The 19,941-nt window shown below is 38.8% G+C and overlaps 1 protein-coding gene across 1 annotated transcript in view; it reads left to right on the plus strand.

The window, feature by feature from the left end:
* OCA2 (OCA2 melanosomal transmembrane protein) overlaps positions 1–19,941 on the plus strand; it is a 184,434-nt gene that overhangs the window by 36,383 nt on the left and 128,110 nt on the right. Inside the window, exons 6-8 of the mRNA XM_068425544.1 lie at positions 8,734–8,891; positions 10,551–10,633; positions 10,979–11,132. Coding sequence (XP_068281645.1) covers positions 8,734–8,891; positions 10,551–10,633; positions 10,979–11,132 — 395 coding nt within the window. The remainder of the gene's footprint in view (positions 1–8,733; positions 8,892–10,550; positions 10,634–10,978; positions 11,133–19,941) is intronic.

The following is a 19,941-nucleotide window of genomic DNA, read 5'->3' on the forward strand; positions in this document are numbered from 1 at the left end:
GATGTCCTCCACTTTGTTACACAGTGAACAAAATATTCACCTTTTTGGCTAGGCTTGGATAATGTTAACCATTGACACAGCAGTGCTGGAGATGTGATTTATGCTGGCTGACTGACTGCAGTATTCCCAGTGGAGGTTAGGTGCTACTCTCTGAACGTCTACAAGAATTTCATGATAGGCTGGCAGGTGTGATACAGTAGTCCTTGTCACAAAATCCTTAGAGGTTATTATATGAGACTGCTTTGGGTGGGAAATAAGTCTCTTAGCTCATATGGTGCCAAATTATGCAAATGAACACTCTTTACCTCTTGCTCATGCCTCAAAAGCTGTTAAGAAGTGTTGAATGGGTACTAACAACAATATACCTTTTTTGTTTTTTTTGAAATTCCTTCTTCTCATTTCTATTTCTTTCCAGAAATGCCCATGCGCATTGATGTGTGTATTATGGATGTGTGCTCACGCATACAATGTGTCTGCATAAACTAGAAAAATCAAACCAAAGTTTGAAATATTTTTAAAAACCGAATCGAGTGATCCCCTTTGGACTTCATATCCCTCATCATCCTGGTGCCCCTCAGATATTTGTGGGTTTTCTGTCATGCCCATTAGAACTCAGTCTTGCTCAGAGGCAGGACTTTCTGTCTGGCTGTTGGGAGAAACTGGCATCTGCTTGTGTGGGAGTGACCTGCTTTTTGTATGACATCTCTTTAGCACTTTTCCACTTGCTCTAGTTCCTGTTGGTTTATGTTTCCGTACCTTTTACTCTTGCTTGGATTTACTCCAGCTGTTTTTCATTATATTCTTTTTTATTAGCCCACTTGTATCTCCCTTTGGTTTGCCCATCCCCATGGATACAAACCTGACATGTAGCACTGAGGTGTGTTTGTTGCAGTTTCTGAAAACAACGTCTTGCCTCCTGTGAATTAATAGAAGATTTTTGATTCTGTAAGGTGTTTTTTTTTTTTTTTTTAATACCGATTTCTCTATCAGAAAATAGGCATCAGATACAAATTCAGTGGATTTAGTATAGTTTTTCAAAATAGTGGTAATATTGATCCTTTTTGACAACACTTGGGATTTATTGGGTTGTAAATTCTAACAGTCAGATCTCTAATACCAGAAAAATGTAAGTTTATGCTGAAGCCTGGCTAGAGGACCCTTTTCTGCAGGAAGCAAGATTCAATACCCCTATTGATGTAAATGTGTGAAGCATTTTCAGATCTTTTGCTCAAAGGCTGTATGTTAAGTGGGAAGCATCAATAATTAATAAGATGATGTGCTTTTGGAAAGCAGGTTATAAAAATAAAAGAAGAGATATAGAGTCTGAATAAATCCCAGCACTTCTTGTTTAGTTACATGTACCTGTTCTAAGACATGAACATTTTAATTTTCTGTAACTGTTTGGCCATTCAAACCTTCAGGTAACTTCTCTCCATTAACTGTTTGATCAATGAGTGAATGAGAAATATTCTTGTTCTTCTTCACAACTTCCATACGTTTTTAGACTTGAAGAATCTTCTGAAATACTAAATACAGTCCATGTTCATTCCTTTGTTTCTAATAACTTCTGCCCTGATTTAAGCAAAATTTTATTTTTTTCTCGAGCAATGGGGAACAGACAGCTGCAGCAGAACTGTGCACTGTTTGAATTGAACTAGACTTTATAGGATGAAAAAGTAATGGGGATTTGTGGATGCTATTAAGGAATTATGCAATGAAACTGTACACTAGCTCACTGTCATTTAAAGAAGTGTCTGCCTCCCTGACACAGTTCCTGCTTTTCTTTCACTGTACCTGATACAATTATTACTATTTATACACTTCTCAATAGTGGAAATATTTTCTTTTTACAAGAAAAGGTGAATCTTCTTCCAGTGCATTTTTGTGCAATGAGTCTCACACCTACCTCATTGAGCTGTGAATTTCCATCTTTACTCTGTCCTTGACAAGTGTTTCAGTAACAATCTTATTTGCTTCCCTCTCAACCTCTGTGCTTGTGCCAGTTCCTCTTACAGCTGAGGGAAAGTTAGGTCAGTCTAGGTGAAGCAATTTAATTTTCATTTTTCAGACTGATTGTCAGAACTTCCTTTTCTTTAACCTGAAACATGATAATAACTGGGGAGTAGATTGTGAATTCTTTCTGAGTCTGGCCAAGGATCTCACATTTTTATAAATGTATTTTAAAACCTTCCAGTCCTGATCTGATTTTTTGCTTTAAATGGTTCTTATCTCCTCAATAAAATTTTTGGAGCAAGGGCTGACATTTTCCAAGGTATATATTTGCACAGGACCCAGTGTGAAGGGTTCCTTACTCACTTGTTCTTTACATGCAAAACAAAACTTATTTTCGTGCAAAACAAAACTTAACGAAAATACTTCGTCTCAAGTCATGGCTGAATGGGCCTCTGGTCAGTCCAAATCAGACAAAACCAGAGATATCAAATTGACTAGCCAGTGGCAATTTTCACTGATTTACCTCCCTTCTCAGTAACTCTAAGATTTCATCACATCCAGTCCAGGGTTAAGATCTCAAATTCAGAAAGTAGATGTTTCTCAATAGCAATAATATGTTGAAATTTACATAATAGGCTAGATTTCTCATTTCATTTGGATTCAGCGGAACTATTTAGAACAATTCCACATATGGAAATTGATGGTGAGGCTCTAGACTGAGCAGACATGAGATGGGTAAATGTGCTGACATTATCAAATTCCTTGCTGAAGTTGCATGAGTTTGAATGACTGGTGCAACTCTGTTAATCATGGAGCAAGAAAAGGTCACTAGGAAAACCTGTAATCATGCCATGACCATTAGTGACACTGAAAATCACCTTTCCCACTCCCTGAACCAGAGGTATACATAGAAAGAAAGAAAGACTGTGAGGCAAAGAATATAGTCAGATTTTAGCAGACTTAGCTTCCTTGGAGGTCCTACATATGAGTTCTTCTCCCAGGGAGCATAAATTAACTTAATGAATGAAACAACCTCTCTAATACCTTTAGTTCTTTTGCCCCTTTGATATTTTTTATTTTCTAACTCTATCTCTCTGCTGTCAGACACTCCTCCATCATTTTTCCTCAGAGAACACATTTAAAAATAATTTATGTTTGTTGATGCTGTTGGAAACATATTAAGTATTTTGGGCTGCAGGCAATGTTCAAGCTGCTAAGTAGATGGATGAAGACTAGGACCACATGCAGAGGCAGGCAAAGAAGCAGAATCTCAAGGCATCATTGAGAAAATGCTGTAGAAAAGAGAATTTATTAAGGACTCACAAAGCTTCTAGAACTGATGGAGCACAGAGAGAAAGGATGGCTCCAGTGTAGACAAAAATGGAACCAGATTGCTGACACTCCAAAAAGGACAAAAAAAAGAAAAGCTATGGAGCATTCTTCAGATGGGGAAACCAACAGGTATAGAAAAGCATGTGGTTCAACTTGGTATATTGTGAAGAGATGATGTAAAAACAACCTCGTAAGCTACAAACAGGGAGAAGACATCAAAAGAGAAAACCGTAAAAAGTGTTGCAGAAATAATTCCAGTTAAGGACAACACATAAAAAGAGATGCTAAGACCCAGACAAAACACCTTCTTTAAAATGGTAATGCCCTAGAGAATCTAGCATGGGTGACCTGGTCATAAAACAGGATCAATAGTATATAACCACCTCAGAAACTTGGTGAAAAATAATTAAGAGAGATAGTATTCTCAAGGTATGTTTTACAGTAGGCAGAGTAGGTGATACAAGTAGATGTTAAAGAAAGCATAAAGTCAGCCATCTGCATGCAAATATAACAGAGAATCTCTGTCAATCATGGCTTTTCAGCTGGCTCTGTGCATACTGATTTAATCACAGAATCACAGAATGTTAGGGATTGGAAGGGACCTCGAAAGATCATCTAGTCCAATCCCCCTGCCGGAGCAGGATTACCTAGACCATATCACACAGGAACGCGTCCAGGCGGGTTTTGAATGTCTCCAGAGAAGGAGACTCCACAACGTCTCTGGGCAGCCTGTTCCAGTGTTCGGTCACCCTCACTGTAAAGAAGTTTTTCCTCATATTTATGTGGAACCTCCTGTGTTCCAGCTTGCACCCGTTGCCCCTTGTCCCGTCAAGGGATGTCACTGAGAAGAGCCTGGCTCCATCCTCATGACACTTGCCCTTTCCATATTTATAAACATTAATGAGGTCACCCCTCAGTCTCCTCTTCTCTAAGCTAAAGAGACCCAGCTCCCTCAGCCTCTCCTCATAAGGGAGATGTTCCACTCCCTTAATCATCTTTGTGGCTCTGCGCTGGACTCTCTCTAGCAGTTCCCTGTCCTTCTTGAACTGAGGGGCCCACAACTGGACACAATATTCCAGATGCGGCCTCACCAGGGCAGAGTAGAGGGGGAGGAGAACCTCTCTCGACCTGCTAACCACACCCCTTCTAATCCACCCCAGGATGCCATTGGCCTTCTTGGCCACAAGGGCACATTGCTGGCTCATGGTCATCCTGCTGTCCACTAGGACCCCCAGGCCCTTTCCCCTACGCTGCTTTCCAACAGGTCTGCCCCCAACTTGTACTGGTACATGGGGTTGTTCTTGCCCAGATGCAGGACTCTACACTTGCCCTTGTTATATTTCATTAAGTTTCTCCCTGCCCAACTCTCCAGCCTGTCTAGGTCTCTCTGAATGGCAACACAGCCTTCTGGTGTGTCAGCCACTCCTCCCAGTTTTGTGTCATCAGCGAACTTGCTGACAGTGCACTCTATTCCCTCATCCAAGTCATTAATGAATATATTGAATAGTAATGGTCCCAGTGCCGACCCTTGAGGGACTCCACTAGACACAGGCCTCCAACTGGACTCTGTCCCATTGACCACCACTCTCTGGCTTCTTTCCTTCAGCCAGTTCACAATCCACCTCACTACCCGATCATCCAGACCACACTTCCTCAGTTTAGCTGCGAGGATGCTGTGGGAGACCGTGTCAAACGCTTTACTGAAATCAAGATAGACCACATCCACAGCTTTACCATCATCTGTCCACCGGGTTATGCCCTCATAAAAGGCTATCAAGTTGGTTAAGCATGACTTCCCCTTGCTGAAGCCATGCTGAGTGCCCCTAATGATCCCCCTATCCTTGATGTGCCTAGAGACAGCACCAAGGACAAGTTGTTCCATTACCTTTCCGGGGATGGAGGTGAGGCTGACCATTCTATAGTTACCCGGGTCCTCCTTCTTGCCCTTTTTGAAGACTGGAGTGACATTTGTTTTCCTCCAGTCCTCAGGCACCTCTCCCGTTGCCCACGACTTAGTAAAGATGATGGAGAGTGGCCTAGCAATGACTTCCGCCAGCCTCCTCAGCACATGTGGGTGCATCCCATCAGGGCCCATGGATTTATGGATGTCCAGATTGCTTAATTGGTCCCTGACCCAGCCCTCATCAACCAAGACAGACTCCTCCTCTATCCTGACTTCCTCTGGGACCTCAGGGGTCCGGGGCTCCTCAGGGCAGCCTCCAGCAGTATAGACAGAGGCAAAGAAGGCATTCAGTAACTCCGCCTTCTTTTTATCCTTTGTCTCCAGGGCACCCACATCATTCATCTGTGGGCCTACATTGCCCATTAATGGCATGATGGAGGGTAGAGCAGGGTCTCAGTATTTAGGGAATGTCTCATCTGAGCTACACCTGGGTTAGTCATCCTAGGCTCTCTTTATAGTTAATAGCAGGAACTGATGATTCTCATGAGTGATTCCTCTCATATTTGTGTGGTAGTCTAAAATGAAGCAATGAATTCCATCTTAAAAGCACCCTCTTTTCACTGATTTTAAGGGAGTAACCAACTCATATACAGATGTCCACAATTCAGAAGTGTAAACTGTGGTGAATGAACACTAATTTAAATGTTTAGCCACTGCATCCTGTTCCATCACATTATCTACATAAGCTACAAAAAAGTAAAGCGACATGAGTTGACTCTCGCACACCCTTCAATACCTTCTAGGAGCAGCTACTCAGAAAACCAAGATCAGAAAAAACAAATCTTGGTTTAGCTCTAAGTAGTGGCCCGAGTCTGGTGCCAGAGGTAAATACAGACAGCTACTGTGTAATGGTGCACAAAGCATATACAAACCTAAATCCCTTGACAAGATAATTCAAAGCATTAATATAATTTCAAGAATGGAACTACATAAAAATGAGATAGCTTAGCTGAAGGGAAATTAAAAATAACAGCTCTGGCTGTAAATCTTGTCAGGGAGATTTTTTGCTTTAAATGTTCACATAGGAAGCCACATTACAAAAAAGTTCAAAAAAGACAAAATGTCCCAGCATGGTTAAGTTGCAGAATAAAAGGGGATATGAGAAGTAAAAAGATAGTTTTCCCCAAAATTAGTCACATCTGAATGATTAAAATCTAGAGGAACCACATTCTGGTAATTTAAGGGAAATACAAAACGAAAATAAGGCAGAACAAAATATTCTGAAGAGCAGCTTGACCAAAAAAAGATCACATTTTCATTCATATAAACATGGCTGAAGTTTTCTTCTAGTTTATTTTAATTCTGCCTTTCATAAAGGCTGTGATCTGCTGCAGTCTGACAATGGAATTATGGCAGAGTCTCTAAATATTGCTTGGAGAAAGATAACTCTGATGGGATTTCAGAGCCTCAATGCAGACCAGTGAATGATGTTTAGTTCCACTTGCAATTAAAGAAGAACCTGCTAGGGCTCTTTCTGATGGTTTTATAAATGCACAGAAAGGAATGGAAAAACATCTTAAGTATCCTCACCTTCATAGGAAAAGAAGCAAGGAACCAGTCTTCTTGAAAATAAGGTTTCATTTTTTTCCCCCCCTTCAATTTAAGCAACCTTTATAATAGCTTCTGAATGTGTCATCTAGGTAATTACCGGATTTATTTTAAAAGTATTGCTTAAAAGGAAGTTGCCATAATTATATGCACCTGAGGCTTTTCAAGATATAAATTACTGGCTACACTCCTAACAAAAGGCAGACTGTCAAGAGGTGTCCCAAATCATTGGGTTAATGACTTCAGGTCAGCAGGCCTTTTAGAAGGTGTAATTAATGTCTCTACTTAAAGGTATAGCTATAGTTCCAGCTGAGAGTAATATTATGTATTAATTAGGACACAGAAAAACCTGTGATGCCAAATCACACTTAAAAGCTTCAGAACCAGAAGAGAACCATTGTAATTTGTATATACCCTTGCTAAGGGCTGTGTGTGTAAATTCTCCTGACTGGAACTGGTCTCCTGACTTGTTGCATCTCAGTTTTTTCTTTATCCTTTCCTGTGCGATTCCTTTAAGCAAATAGATGCTTGGGAGGTTCAGTCTTAATGAACAGCATATGTGACACTGATGGTGGTTGTTCTGCTCACCGTGATAGGCAGGGTGACTTTTAGATTACTTTGCAATGCATTGGCTACTCACCTGCCACTAGATCTCCTAGGATCATTTTTGTGTTGTGTGAGACACATCTCTTTTCTAGATGCAGTTCTCCTGCCCGGAACGTGGACTGAAGCAACAACTCTTTTTAAGATGAATGACCCCTGAATAATGCTACAAAGCTTTCCTCCTTAAAGCCTGGTCTGCCATGGATGGCCTTACTGGGAAGATAGGGCACAGCACTGCACTTGGTCCCCTCTAAATATACTGTGTTTTTTCATCTCCTCTTAAAATCTTTGACTTCTGTGGGCAATGAAATATCTTTCTGGGAAAGTCCTTCTGGTATGTATATGGTATTGTACATTTTCTTTGCAATAGATTCACTCTTCATAGTATGCTGAATTAAATGTCAGGTGTTAAGACCATTAAGATGCTCAAGCATGTGATTAAGTCACATGGTTTCAACAGAATGTATATGCATAAAATCAAGTCTCTTCCCTTAGGATTTTTTTTTTGTGGTGATGCCTTAGCTTTCTATCTGGTCACAGATAGTAGCAAAACAATTACAATTTCTCTCTGTTATAGTAACAAAAGAACTGTGAACGGTTTAAAACTTAGGCTTTCCCAACACTGAGTTTAAACTGTCCTAGATGTATTGGGACTAATAGAGTCAGGCTTCCCATGGATTTGTGGATCATGGTTGGCTGACTTCTTAATTATATTAAACTAGGAATGTAGTTTTACCGTAGATCATGCTAGATATCCAAAAGAGGAAGAAAGAAAAAGCAGAAGAGGGGGCTGGAGGAGAAAGAGACCATGAATACTCCAACCAAGAGGAGCTTGAAATATGTCTTTCAGATGTTCGAAAACTTGTGAGTAAAATTTTGACCAAAAAGCAAATTCTCTGGCATGAATAAGTTGTTGATTCTGATTTAGTTTTCCCTATGATTGGAGATTCCACAGTGTGAATTCTGTGATGTTTACACTGCTGAGCTAATTATGCAGCCTTTCATTTAGTACAAGCACTTAAAGAGCCTTACTTCTCTGTTTCTCTGTCTATCTCCATATGCTATTTTTGAGCTTTGGTACATCTACAGTGTCAGCTGAAAGCATTAGTGATCTCAAAAGTTGCTAGGAAAGGACAGATGTGTTCATTCTGAACCCATAATTTCTGTTTCCTTAGGAAACACCTATTTTGTTCTTTTCGTAGTTTCTTAAGCATTTTAGGTGAAGAATGTGTTTTTCAATATAAGTTGGATAATCTACTTTTTTTTTTCCTGGAATTTGTACAGCCTAGATTCATTTTTACTGGAAATTTACACCTTAACAACTTCATTAACAGCTATGAATCTGACTGATTTTCGTGATTCTGCTCTGTTAAAGTTAGACATAGGAGGGCCATTTATAGCAGATGTAGATGATCAGCAAACAGAGGAATACATTGTAGTACAAATCAGCCAGACTGAAGATGCTGGATCAAGGTGGAGACGCCAACAGCAGGTGACGGTTTTTAAATTTTCTTTCACTTTTTCTGAGTTGTGTTTTATCACTTATATTTCTATCACCATTGTGTGGTTTAAGTGGTCGTGCTTTTCCCTGCTGTGAAGTGTGTCAACATCAGTATTAGAAAACTTATTCTAATAAGAGTAAAGTTACATTTTCTTTTGTCTTTATAAGACTTCCTTTAGCTTCCTATATTAAAATTTCGTAAAACTTATGCCCCTTGACTGACACTTAGCATGAAAGTTCTTGTGTTTAAAATTGGCAACGTTTCAAAAGTTGTCTTAGAAGGAAGAAACAAGTGTAAAGTGACTTTTTGCACTCACTGAAATACATTTTCACCTTCTGTTGCAAATTATTTTCTCAAACATGTGTCATTTACTGGCTTTATTTCTCTTAAGGCTTTCTCATTTTTGATGTTGTTTGTAACAAACTGCTGCTGCTCTTTCCCAGAGAACTCAGTGAAGGAGGATCTTTTACAGCCTGTCATATATATCACTGAAAAATAAAAATAGCTCCATCATTTAATAAATAGCATTGGCATACAAACAACTGCCTCTCATTCTCTATGCGTAACAGGATGGTCTGCCTCTACCAGTGACAGCACACCTGAACAATGCCAATTGTATTCCCGCTTACACCCAATCTCACAGTCTACAGCAAAAGATTGTCCCACTACAGAACAATACTCTGATAGCAATTACTCTCTTAAACCACCCACCTCCATGATGACGAGGCTGCTGTAACCTGTGCTTGTGGCAGTGATCCCCAAGGAGTCTGCATGTTGCTGTGGGGTAGCCAGAGCACAGTTGGCTCCAGCAGCCCACCTCTTGCTGGCATGCCAGCGATGGCGCTGACATAACCAAAGGAGTAGGTAGCCAAAATAACCTTCCCTGCCTGCATACTCCTCAGGCATTTCTCTGTGTCAGATGCTCCAAGTCGGCCATATAAAGTGGTTTTTTTTCTGCACTTTGTAGCATACAGGGTCAGGACAGGCTCAGGATTTATGCTACAATTAACCAAATTTGACTTTTTTTTAGGTGTCTTTTCTTTAAAAAAGAGACAATATCTGTATCTACATTTAAAGAGTGTATTTGGCTAAACTTGCATGAATATCAGTGTGTAGTAATTGGCGAAGTTTCAGAAAGTGTTTATTTTCTGAAGTTTTTTTGTTTCTTTTTGCTAGAAGATCAGCAAATAGGAATTTTGTTTACTGAAATTCCACCATGTCCTCTTCATAATGTCTAGGGGTAGACATTGCTCCTGGGCCTTTCATCGTCTATACCTCATATGTGTTAGTTTTCTTCCCAGGTAGTCTTTGGGAGTGGACCATATTGTTGTCTCTGAGCCTAGCTGCCCTAGATGCTCCTTATAGTCCGCGTAAAGTGTGATTTGGAAACCCCTCTCTGGAGCACCTCCTGGAGGTGTCTCTCACTTAATTGATTGAACGAGGGGATGAGGATGAGTTTGCTCCAACCTGAGCGTCTCTAACATACCTAATCAGTTGGAGTTAATTTAGGCTAGTGTGTGTTATGCCCTGTCCACAAAAAATACTCCTAAATGGACAGGACAGAGAACAAAGAGAAATAAAACCCTAGATCAGAGACGTATCACTTTCACTGGCTTTTATTAATATTGCCAAATGTGACTCTCTTGCAGGTGGTGTACAACTGGTCTCTACCCTTAAGTTCAAGAAGAAATCAGCAAATCATCACAACTAGAACCTTTCAGATACCAAACAGGTTGGCTAAGAGACTGAGAAATGATCAGTTGAAGTGATAGTTTACATAGACTTGACTATGAAGGAACAGATAATGTTTTAAAAATAGTCTATCACTGCCTGTTTCAGAGGGGCAGGAAAGGATGAGTTCTTGTTGCTTTTTAAACAGATTTACAAGGCTACTTTGTACTTGAGTTACTTTCCAAACAGTGCTATTTAGAGAGTGAAAATGTTTGCAAAGCTGCTTGCAAATGTAAAGATATAACACATATACATATATTTACAGGTACTCAATGTAAAATTAATGCATAAATAAAACTAATGGTATTTCAATCCAGAAACAAGCAAAACTTCTTTCTTTCACCAGAGACACCATATTCGTAAACATTCAAGCTTTCCTACAGGACCCTGGAAGTGTTCCTCTCTCCATGAAACATCAGTACCTTCATGCCAATATAGAGGCACAAGTAACAATTGCATCCATCATCTTAGTAGGTGTCTACGTGCTGATCATACTGGAAGTAGGTCATATTTTGTACTTTGATTTTATTTTTCCCTTGTATTGTAAATGGAGCACAAGGAAGGGTTTCATTCTTGAGCTTTAATATACTTTAAAAATGTGTATATGAATCCTTCCTGTACCATCAGTGTTGCTAATGGTATGAATAAGATATCTGCAAGGAAATTCTTCTGAATTATAACTGATTTTGGCAAGTTATAATAACATTACAGTGATCTTGTGTATTTTTCTATTAGGACCTATTAGTGTTTTAATATTTTAACAGGATTATAGTTTGGCTGTGAGAGTGAAAATAAGTCTGGGTTATAAAAGGTGTGGAAAATCTGTTTTTAAGTTAAATGTTTTTTAAGATAAGGTAAAGGGGAAAAAAAAAAAGCTTTGGTTAGTCCCTCCTTTAAGGCACCACAAACTATGAATTTAGAGTATTTTTAAAAAGTTTAACTAAGGACACTTTTTAATGAGTAACATTTAGAAATCCTTTTACTGTATTAAAAGAGGAAATGGAGTCTGAGTTAACATGAAGAAGTCAAGGGACAGGGAACTATAAACGTATATTGCAACATCATTCCAAAGCCTCGAGGTACCAAACCCAAGGAAAATGCATTGCATCAGCCCTAAGGATGGAAAACATGTCAGCACAGGGATCCAGCTGACTTCTTTGAACTGAAAACACTTACTGTCTGATTATCTTGAAATAAAAACAGGTACAGAGGGGAACACTTTTTGTTTTTTATTCATGTGAGCATCTACACTGAGTTGTCAAAGTTAAATCACACCTGATTTACATTAGTATGAAACAGAGAAGTGAATCGAATCAAATCAAGTCGACAAGGTGCTCCATAGTAAATATGTCCAGCATGCTCATTTTTCTTCTACATCCCTTGAGTATTTTAAGCTTTTCATCCTGTTACCTGTTGAAATGGTAAGACAGTTGTACACCTTCTAATCAAATATCAATAATGGGCACACACATCATGACAGATGCTTTAGACATTTAGATTATGTCATTCAGCAATGGTGATTTATTTATGAAGCTAAAAATGCCTCTGTGCACTTTACAAATGAGCAAAAAGTTATAGTATTAAGTGTGGAGGGGGTTTGGACTAGATTTTACAATAAATATATGTAGGCATGCAGCACAGCACCAAAATAATCGTAATACTTTTAAATGTAGCTTTTATTTTCAAAAAAACCCCAACTATGCAACACTTCAGCAATTGCGAAAACATCAGGTTCTTAATGTATGTAAAGGGTGGTTTCGTGTTTGCATCCTAGAAAGCTGCTTTGGAACAATTCATGTGTCAAAGGAAATAAAGGCTTGAAACTGAAAAGCTAAGCCAAGGAAAGTATGCATTTTCCTGTTTTTTCTAAGAGCGAGCTTTAAAACAACTCATTAGCTTATTGTTTCTGTGAAAAGATCAAGGAAAAATTTCTGTTGTTGGTAGAAACATTATTTCTGCAAATTCAAAGGTAGAAATAGATACTTATAAGTAAACTTCTTCAAATTTTAAAATGTGGAAAGTCACCTATTACATCATGATGTTAGCTATTTTCTCCATAACATCTGTAGGAATGACAAATGCTACAACCAGAGTAAATTTTAAACTATAAATATATAAGCTTGAAATAACTATCATAGAAACAAAACTTGACTATTGTTTGGTTCCCTCATGGATCTCTTGCAAGAGATGGATGTTAATATTGTTAGAATACGTAATAGTGGCTTACCTTATATTCAGTATATATAACTTTAGTGCCTCAGGTCCTGCTTTCTCAACACATTGCACTCTCTATTCCATTAGCAGTTATCACTGTTAGAGAAATCAAATGGTGTTGCTGCAGGAGTGATCTCTCATGGATTTTCATTTTCAGTGTTGCTGCTCCCCATCTTTTATCAGTCTTTTCTAGTTTCCTGTGTTTTATTCATTATCATTGGCAACACAGGTTCGACTTCAGAGAGTGTAGGCACCCAAAAAAGTTTTAGAGTATATTTTCACATATTTTCTTATAACAATGAGGAAAGAGGAAGCATTTTATCTGTTACAACTAGCAAGAGCCTCCCAAAGGTGTGCCTCTTTCTCCTCCTGCACAGTCCTTTTCCCTAAACATGAATCGTAGATCTTGCACCCACAACCTCCTCAACCCCACTGCCCTCATCTTTTAATCCTTCCTTCCCCCTTGCCCTTTGCTACCTTAGTCACCAAGGAGTGTGCAGAAGAACAGGCTGCAAGAGCTTCTGCCTCTTGCAGATACAGATGATGGAAAAAGCTGATGAAGTAAGAGATTCTAGTTGGAAAATGAAGTGCATTTATTGTAAACTGTCATCTTCTCTAAACTTGCACCTCTGTAAAGACACAGGGCAAATTCTGCTTTGAGGCAGCTGTTTGCCTCTATGTTGGCATCAAATTTCTAGGAGGTCAATGTATGTCAAGTACCAGTCCTTGTCAGTGGAGAAGTCTTACTGTATCAGAATGTGCTGTTCTTCAGAAAACACATCAAGCTGCTGAACTTCATTTCTCCAGGCATTTATTTTAATTGTTGTTTGTTTTGAAACTGATTATGTGTTACACATTCATAAAATACAAATGTGTTTCTGGTAAAAGAAGATGCCTCTTTTTCCTCTTTAATTTCTAATGATTTCTTTTTTATGCTTACCACAAATATTAATATTTTCTTACTTCACAATTCTACTCTGCCCCCTGAAATTTTGGTATATTGCATTCAACTCTCTTTAGATGGACATCTCTTAGTTACATTTTCTGTTTGAAATCTGTGGGTTTTCTTCTTTTTTCCCCCCATGTAATGATCCTTTCCTTCAGTAACTAGACATTCATTCTCTTGAAATTGATTTTTCTTCAAATATCGATAAATTCCCTCTTTTCATTTCAACCTTCTGTTCCCTCCCCTTCTCCCAGAGTAGAAAGGAGAAAAAAATTCTGCTTCTTGTGGTATTTTTGAATTAATCTAATATATACTATTTTATAGACTTGTTGAAAAAAAACGAAGTATTTCATTTTGTTCTTGGAAGCTTACACTGCACAGGAAATTAAAACAAGTGTATGTTAAAAAACAGAAGTGTGCCAGATTTACTTTTGTTGATCTCAGCTCTATTGTCTGACCCTTCAGGATTACTGTGGAACATAGGTAAGATCAGCCATAAGTATGTTTTCACGTTGATCTACAGGGACATCTGGTGTAAAGTGCTGAGGTACAGAGTTCTACGCTGATGTTGCTGTTCTAAATTTGTTCACAATTTATTTCAAGCTCTTTCTGGCTTTAATCCTCAAAATGTGTAGCCTCTTTCAATTGAGAACTTTAAAAAAAATTCAAACAAAAAAATCTTAGAAAATTTAATTTTTACACTTTTCTGCTCCAAACATCTTTGTTCTTTCAGAAAGGAGTGTGTTTTGTCTTTTGCCACCTTTGATTTCCATTCTTTTTCCAGTAAAACCTTTTCCTATATATATAACTAAAGTTACTATTTATGCCCCATTCACTCAGATTCAATAAACAGTGGCATATGGTTGTTTCTGGTGGTACAACATAGTCAAGCAAAAGTAGCGTGGATAAAATCTCATTGTTTCCTCTTTACAATACAGTAAGGTATCTTTGATTTCTCACCTTTTGCCTGTATTTGTGTACACAGAGAATCTGTTAATATTATAAAGTTTTATTGCTATTTAGAAAAGTTTCTTGAGTTGATAAAGCTCTCATTAGTAATTATTAATTGCATATTTGCAGTTATGTTGGAGCTGCATTAATTAGAAATATGTAAAGAAGAATGATAAACATTTATTATTAAAGGACAGAGCTCATTAATTTGAATGAATTATTGTGCACTGTTGTCCAATATTTTCCTTTAATAATGTATTTGTTTTGTGTTGTTGGTTAAAACAGAGTGTTAGCTGTTTATGATACTTAAATGAGCCAACAGAAACAAATATGAAGGTAATGGACATTTTAAAGCAATTTATAAAACATTTTATTTAGTCAGGAGAAAAGGCAGAATAACATTCACTTTATTAAATTAAAAAAAAAAAAGAGATACTAATAGCACATCAAATGGCAGAAAAGTGAGTATCAGAAATTCTGTGAGAGCCTTCATAGGGTTTGTTTTATCACAGGAGCTATGATTTAGTTTCATATCCTGTCTTGTAGGAAGCCCTAAGAAAAATCCTGCCAGGATCTTTCAAATGGCATTTTAACGATCTGACATCTTGAACAATGTTTACATGTCTGTATTTCTCCTTAACACACAAATACTTGAAAGTGCAAGATCTGGCCTTAAAAGCTCTAGCTTCTTACTAGCATGAAGCATGGGCTTATAATTACAATTTTTATTACTTTAATGGAAATGATGAGTGTCAGTTTCTCTCCATATTACTTTTCTATTATTAACTAGATTAAATTATGAATAAACATACCTTAAGCTTAATTTCTTTAACTCAAAGCAGAGTGATTTTTAATAGCATCTAACCAGCAGAAATTAGCTGCAGACAGCAAAACTTCTATGTGGTTCAGTCTGACCGTTTTTCTAGCGTTGTGGGTTGGTTTAACCAGTGTTTCCTCGCAGGAAGCATTTTTACAAATGAAATAAGATGTTTGTTATTACTGCTGTCTATGCTTACACCATCCAGTTTTTGCTTATTTCCAGTAATGAGGCTATTTATTTGCACATGGGAAATTACACTTCAGAGAGGGAATAGGAAAATAGAAGAAATATTCACTGGTATACGAAACATAATACTAAGTGATGGCAATAGACTAATCTTAAGGGAGAGTTTTTTTGATGAGGAAAGTCACAGAAACTAGCGATCAGCTAACTCAGCATGGTTTCTCACTTCCCATCCATTCTCATATTGATCTGTCTTTAAATATAGACAGAGAAGAGTGTGGATTAGCGTGTTCCCACCTCCACATATATCCTACCAAAAGATTGGTAGCAAAGGGACTAAAAGAAAATCCATAGCGTTTATTGGAAAAGATGGTGTAAAAAAGAAAATCGTAGCTGCTGCTCTACCTGGCCTTTGTGGGAAGGAATGTATTCCTGCTGATATTATATCCAGTTGTGCAAGGATGGAAAAATTGTGAAGATAAATTAAAACACTGTGTAGGAGTTGGCAGAAAATTAGGGGTAAATTATCAGAACAAACCATCTATCCTCTTTGGTGAAGAGTCTGAGCTGTACTTCTCTGGGCAAGAATAAAGGTTTGCCCTAATCCACCATCATGTCTGGGGGTGAGAGGGAGCAAAAGAGCCCAAGACTGGGGCAGAGCAGGAAAGTCAGTGCCCCTCGGTGTGCTGGCCAGCTTCCAGCAGGGCAAAGATGCTCTCCTGCACACTTTTCCTTCCTTGAGAGACTGCTGGTCCTGATTGGGTGTAGAGAGAAGACTGTCTTGGTCATCTGCGCTGTTTTACAGTGAGGTAGAAATGGAGCCAAGAGGTAGGATTTGGAGAGCAAACTTCCCAGCCTAAGGCAGACATCATAAATGTTGTGACTCTGGGGGTTGCATGAAACCTGAATCCAGCATAGTGAAACCTAAACCATAAAATCTAGGTCCCTCTGGAGCAGGCTGGCTGCATCCTCCCTGGGCAGCGTGTGGTTGTGAATCTGGTTTGGAGTCTCCATAACCCTAAAGCACCATTACCATTCAAAAGTCTACTCTTTTTTTTCCTTTTTTTTTTTTTTTCCCAGCTGAAAATGTGCAATATAATGAGGGCAGTCTTGCAGCCCACACGAATAATTCTTTTAGGACATAAACTGAGGGTGTGCATTAGGAATGGTATCAAGGCATGTGGAGAAGATGGAGGCAGCAAAGCCTGCTGGAGGACTGGATTAAAAGAAAGGATCCAGGCATAGGGTGGATCTATCCATCCTGTCCCCCAGAGTGAAATATCCACCAAACAGTACCCTAGATGTTCTCCCAGAGAGAACAGCCTGTGACTGAGATAACAATTAAGCAGTATGGACTATCAAGGCTTATGGTCACTCCCTGCCTTTTTCTCATTTAGGAGGAGGGTGTGACCTCTGTGCATTGTGACCTTTGTGCATTTTGAGAGGCTCAAAATGACTGTAAAGCAGCTGTGCAGGAGCATTACAAGTTGCTCTTTATGAGGAGGAACAGTGGGTCAGTATCCCTGAGGTGCTGGGATTTCTACTGCTTGGGTAGAGCAGAGCCACTGCCACCAATGAGGAGGCTCCAACAGGACAGAGATAGCACCAGGTAGATAAACTAGTCATTTTTACCCACCCTAACTACAACAAAGGAAGTGTAAAGGAAGCAGAGATTGCTGTAGAGATGAGAACAGGATAAGTTTAAATTCAAAAAAAAATACAGTAAAACAGCTAGCAAAATCCTCAGCTGGATCCCAGCTTGATACGGTACAGCAACAGTTTTGTATTATTAATCCAACATGAATATTGGTTTTACATGGACTATTGCCTGTCTAATTGTTAGATCTGTCTTGGTAGAAGTCTGGCTCTGCTCTGTATATGTGTGCCTTAACGAAAAATATCTTCTTTTGGGTGCTATGGTACTTCTGTAGTATGTAAATTGGCCTTAATTAAGAACTTAATAGGAAAAAATTGCCACTGGATGGTGCTACTTGCTATTCTAAGGACTTGAGATGATTGTCTGCTTTAAAAGATGCTGTCACCCAGGCTCTACTTTTTCGCAGAACGATATTTTTTGAAATGAGAGTCATATTTTCAACACTAAGTGTAAAAACTAATTTCCAAATGTCCATTTTCTTTTTTCCATTGCCTCTAAAACTAAGTTCAAACTGTATTTTGTTCAGTTTGTGAAAGACTGTCAAGCACAAATGGGTCGCCCTGACTTGCATACTATGTATGTCGTGGGTTATTTTATTTTCCTTTCTGTTTGAGACAGGCAATAGAACATTAAATTAGCTAAATTGAATGCTGCTGGTCAGCTTCTACCTGGCCTGCAGCAACCAGAGGGGTAGAGAGCCGTGAAGTCTTAAAATTTTAACAAGGTGCTAGAACACACATACACTTCTAATGCACACAAACAGGGACGAGAACCACTCAGCTTCTTTTGGGGCCTCAAATGATGTCTTCCTTCAGCAAGAGCAAGGGCAAAAGTGAATGAAAAAACATGAGAGAGTGTAGGGGGCAAGCTCCGAAGGAGATGCAATCGCATGATCTAAAGAGGAAAAAAAATCCAGAGAAGAAAACTAGAGTGAGAAAGAGAGGAGATGTCAGGGATGAAAGACTCTCCAGAGGAACTACCAGCTAGACTAGAAAGCTCCTTGTAAAGGAAATGTGAGTGCTGCAGTTTGCTGTACTGTTGTTCATAGTGCATGGCTGTAATTCTTTATGGTCATATTACCCTAATATTAAAAGAAGAAGGCTGACAAAGATTCACATAGGGTAAGTAAAATAGGTTTGCTCCTCACTTCTGTGATTTGCTCCACGTAATTTCTTTACTAGAAATTCACAGTCTCATTAGTCTTGAGGACGCTGAGATAATTGTGGAAATACAGATGGTGGCATCTTCTTCAATTTCAGAGAATGTTCAGAAACTGCAAATGCAATGAGGGTCTTGCAGTCCTCACAAATGATGCTTTTAGGACACAAAACCAAGACTGAAAGCTTGTTGCCAGGCCAGCCTGCTGATATACAGTGGCTTTGGTCATGTCAGCCCACAGTAGTGGTCTGGTTTATCATCTTCTACGTATCAGCATTGGTCCTTTACTGGCTCATAACCAGATCTTTCTACTTCAGTCATATAGCAAATGTTTTTTTGTAGCTAAAATATCACAGGAGTGAGGTGCCTTGGTACAAAAAAACGATCACGATCCTGTCTTTCCACAGGGCTCGGCTTTCTATTAACATGACCTGACTCAAGGCCCTGATTTATAGAACAGCAGCTCATTCATCTCTGTGTGCCACTGTCCAATTTCACATTAAGACAAACCCCCCATATTCATAACAAATACAATGACTCACTTTTAAAATCTGGCTCTGAGAGGCTCTCAAACTATCAGATGTTCCTGGATATTACCCTTCTGGTGTTTCCTGGAGGTGTATAAAAGTAATTTTCTTACATTGGAGCCATCCCAGCAGGTAAAGGCCGGAAAACATCCACCTGTGGCTGTAATGATATAGATATAACAGACTCCTCTTTTTTTTGTATGAGTCTGATAGAAATATTTACTAGGTATGATGCTATACCTTTTAATCCCTAGTTCTCATTAGCAATATTCTGAGGTTGGAGTTTATTTCAAAACCAGACTCAACTTAATTCAAGCAGTCATTTCAACCCTCATCATATAGGAATAAATCCTCTTCTGCATCCTCTGGCCAACTTCTGCACAAATGCTGTTCATCTCATACAGTGAGGATATGTTTATCCTTGCATCGTACAAGGGCTACTTTGAACCAGTTAATTCAATGTCTAGCTTCTCTACAAACAGCAAGCAGTGATGTTGCTGAGGAAGAAAGCTCATAGACACTGAAAAGATTGCAAATTCACTCCAAGCCTTTAATAGAGCTATGGAGTAACAAATACCTTCGCAGAATCCAGTATTGATTTAGAGATTTTCTATAAAGAAGAGGAGAATGAATTAATCAGATGATTTTTTAACAGAAAATAGTTTGACCTCCTTAAGTGTCTCTTCCCACCCTAACCCGTTCCGCCCCCCATGCATTGCTGTTTACATATAGAAAGAACTGATGTCAGTTGGTGAAACTTAATGCAGTTACTTAATCACAGAAATTCAGAGCTATCTTTCCTAGACAAAACTCCCAAGATACCCCTACCCTGACCTACTCTGTCAGCTACCAT

This window comes from Nyctibius grandis, chromosome 2 (genome assembly GCF_013368605.1).
Source record: "Nyctibius grandis isolate bNycGra1 chromosome 2, bNycGra1.pri, whole genome shotgun sequence".
NCBI classification, from domain to species: Eukaryota; Metazoa; Chordata; class Aves; order Nyctibiiformes; family Nyctibiidae; genus Nyctibius; species Nyctibius grandis.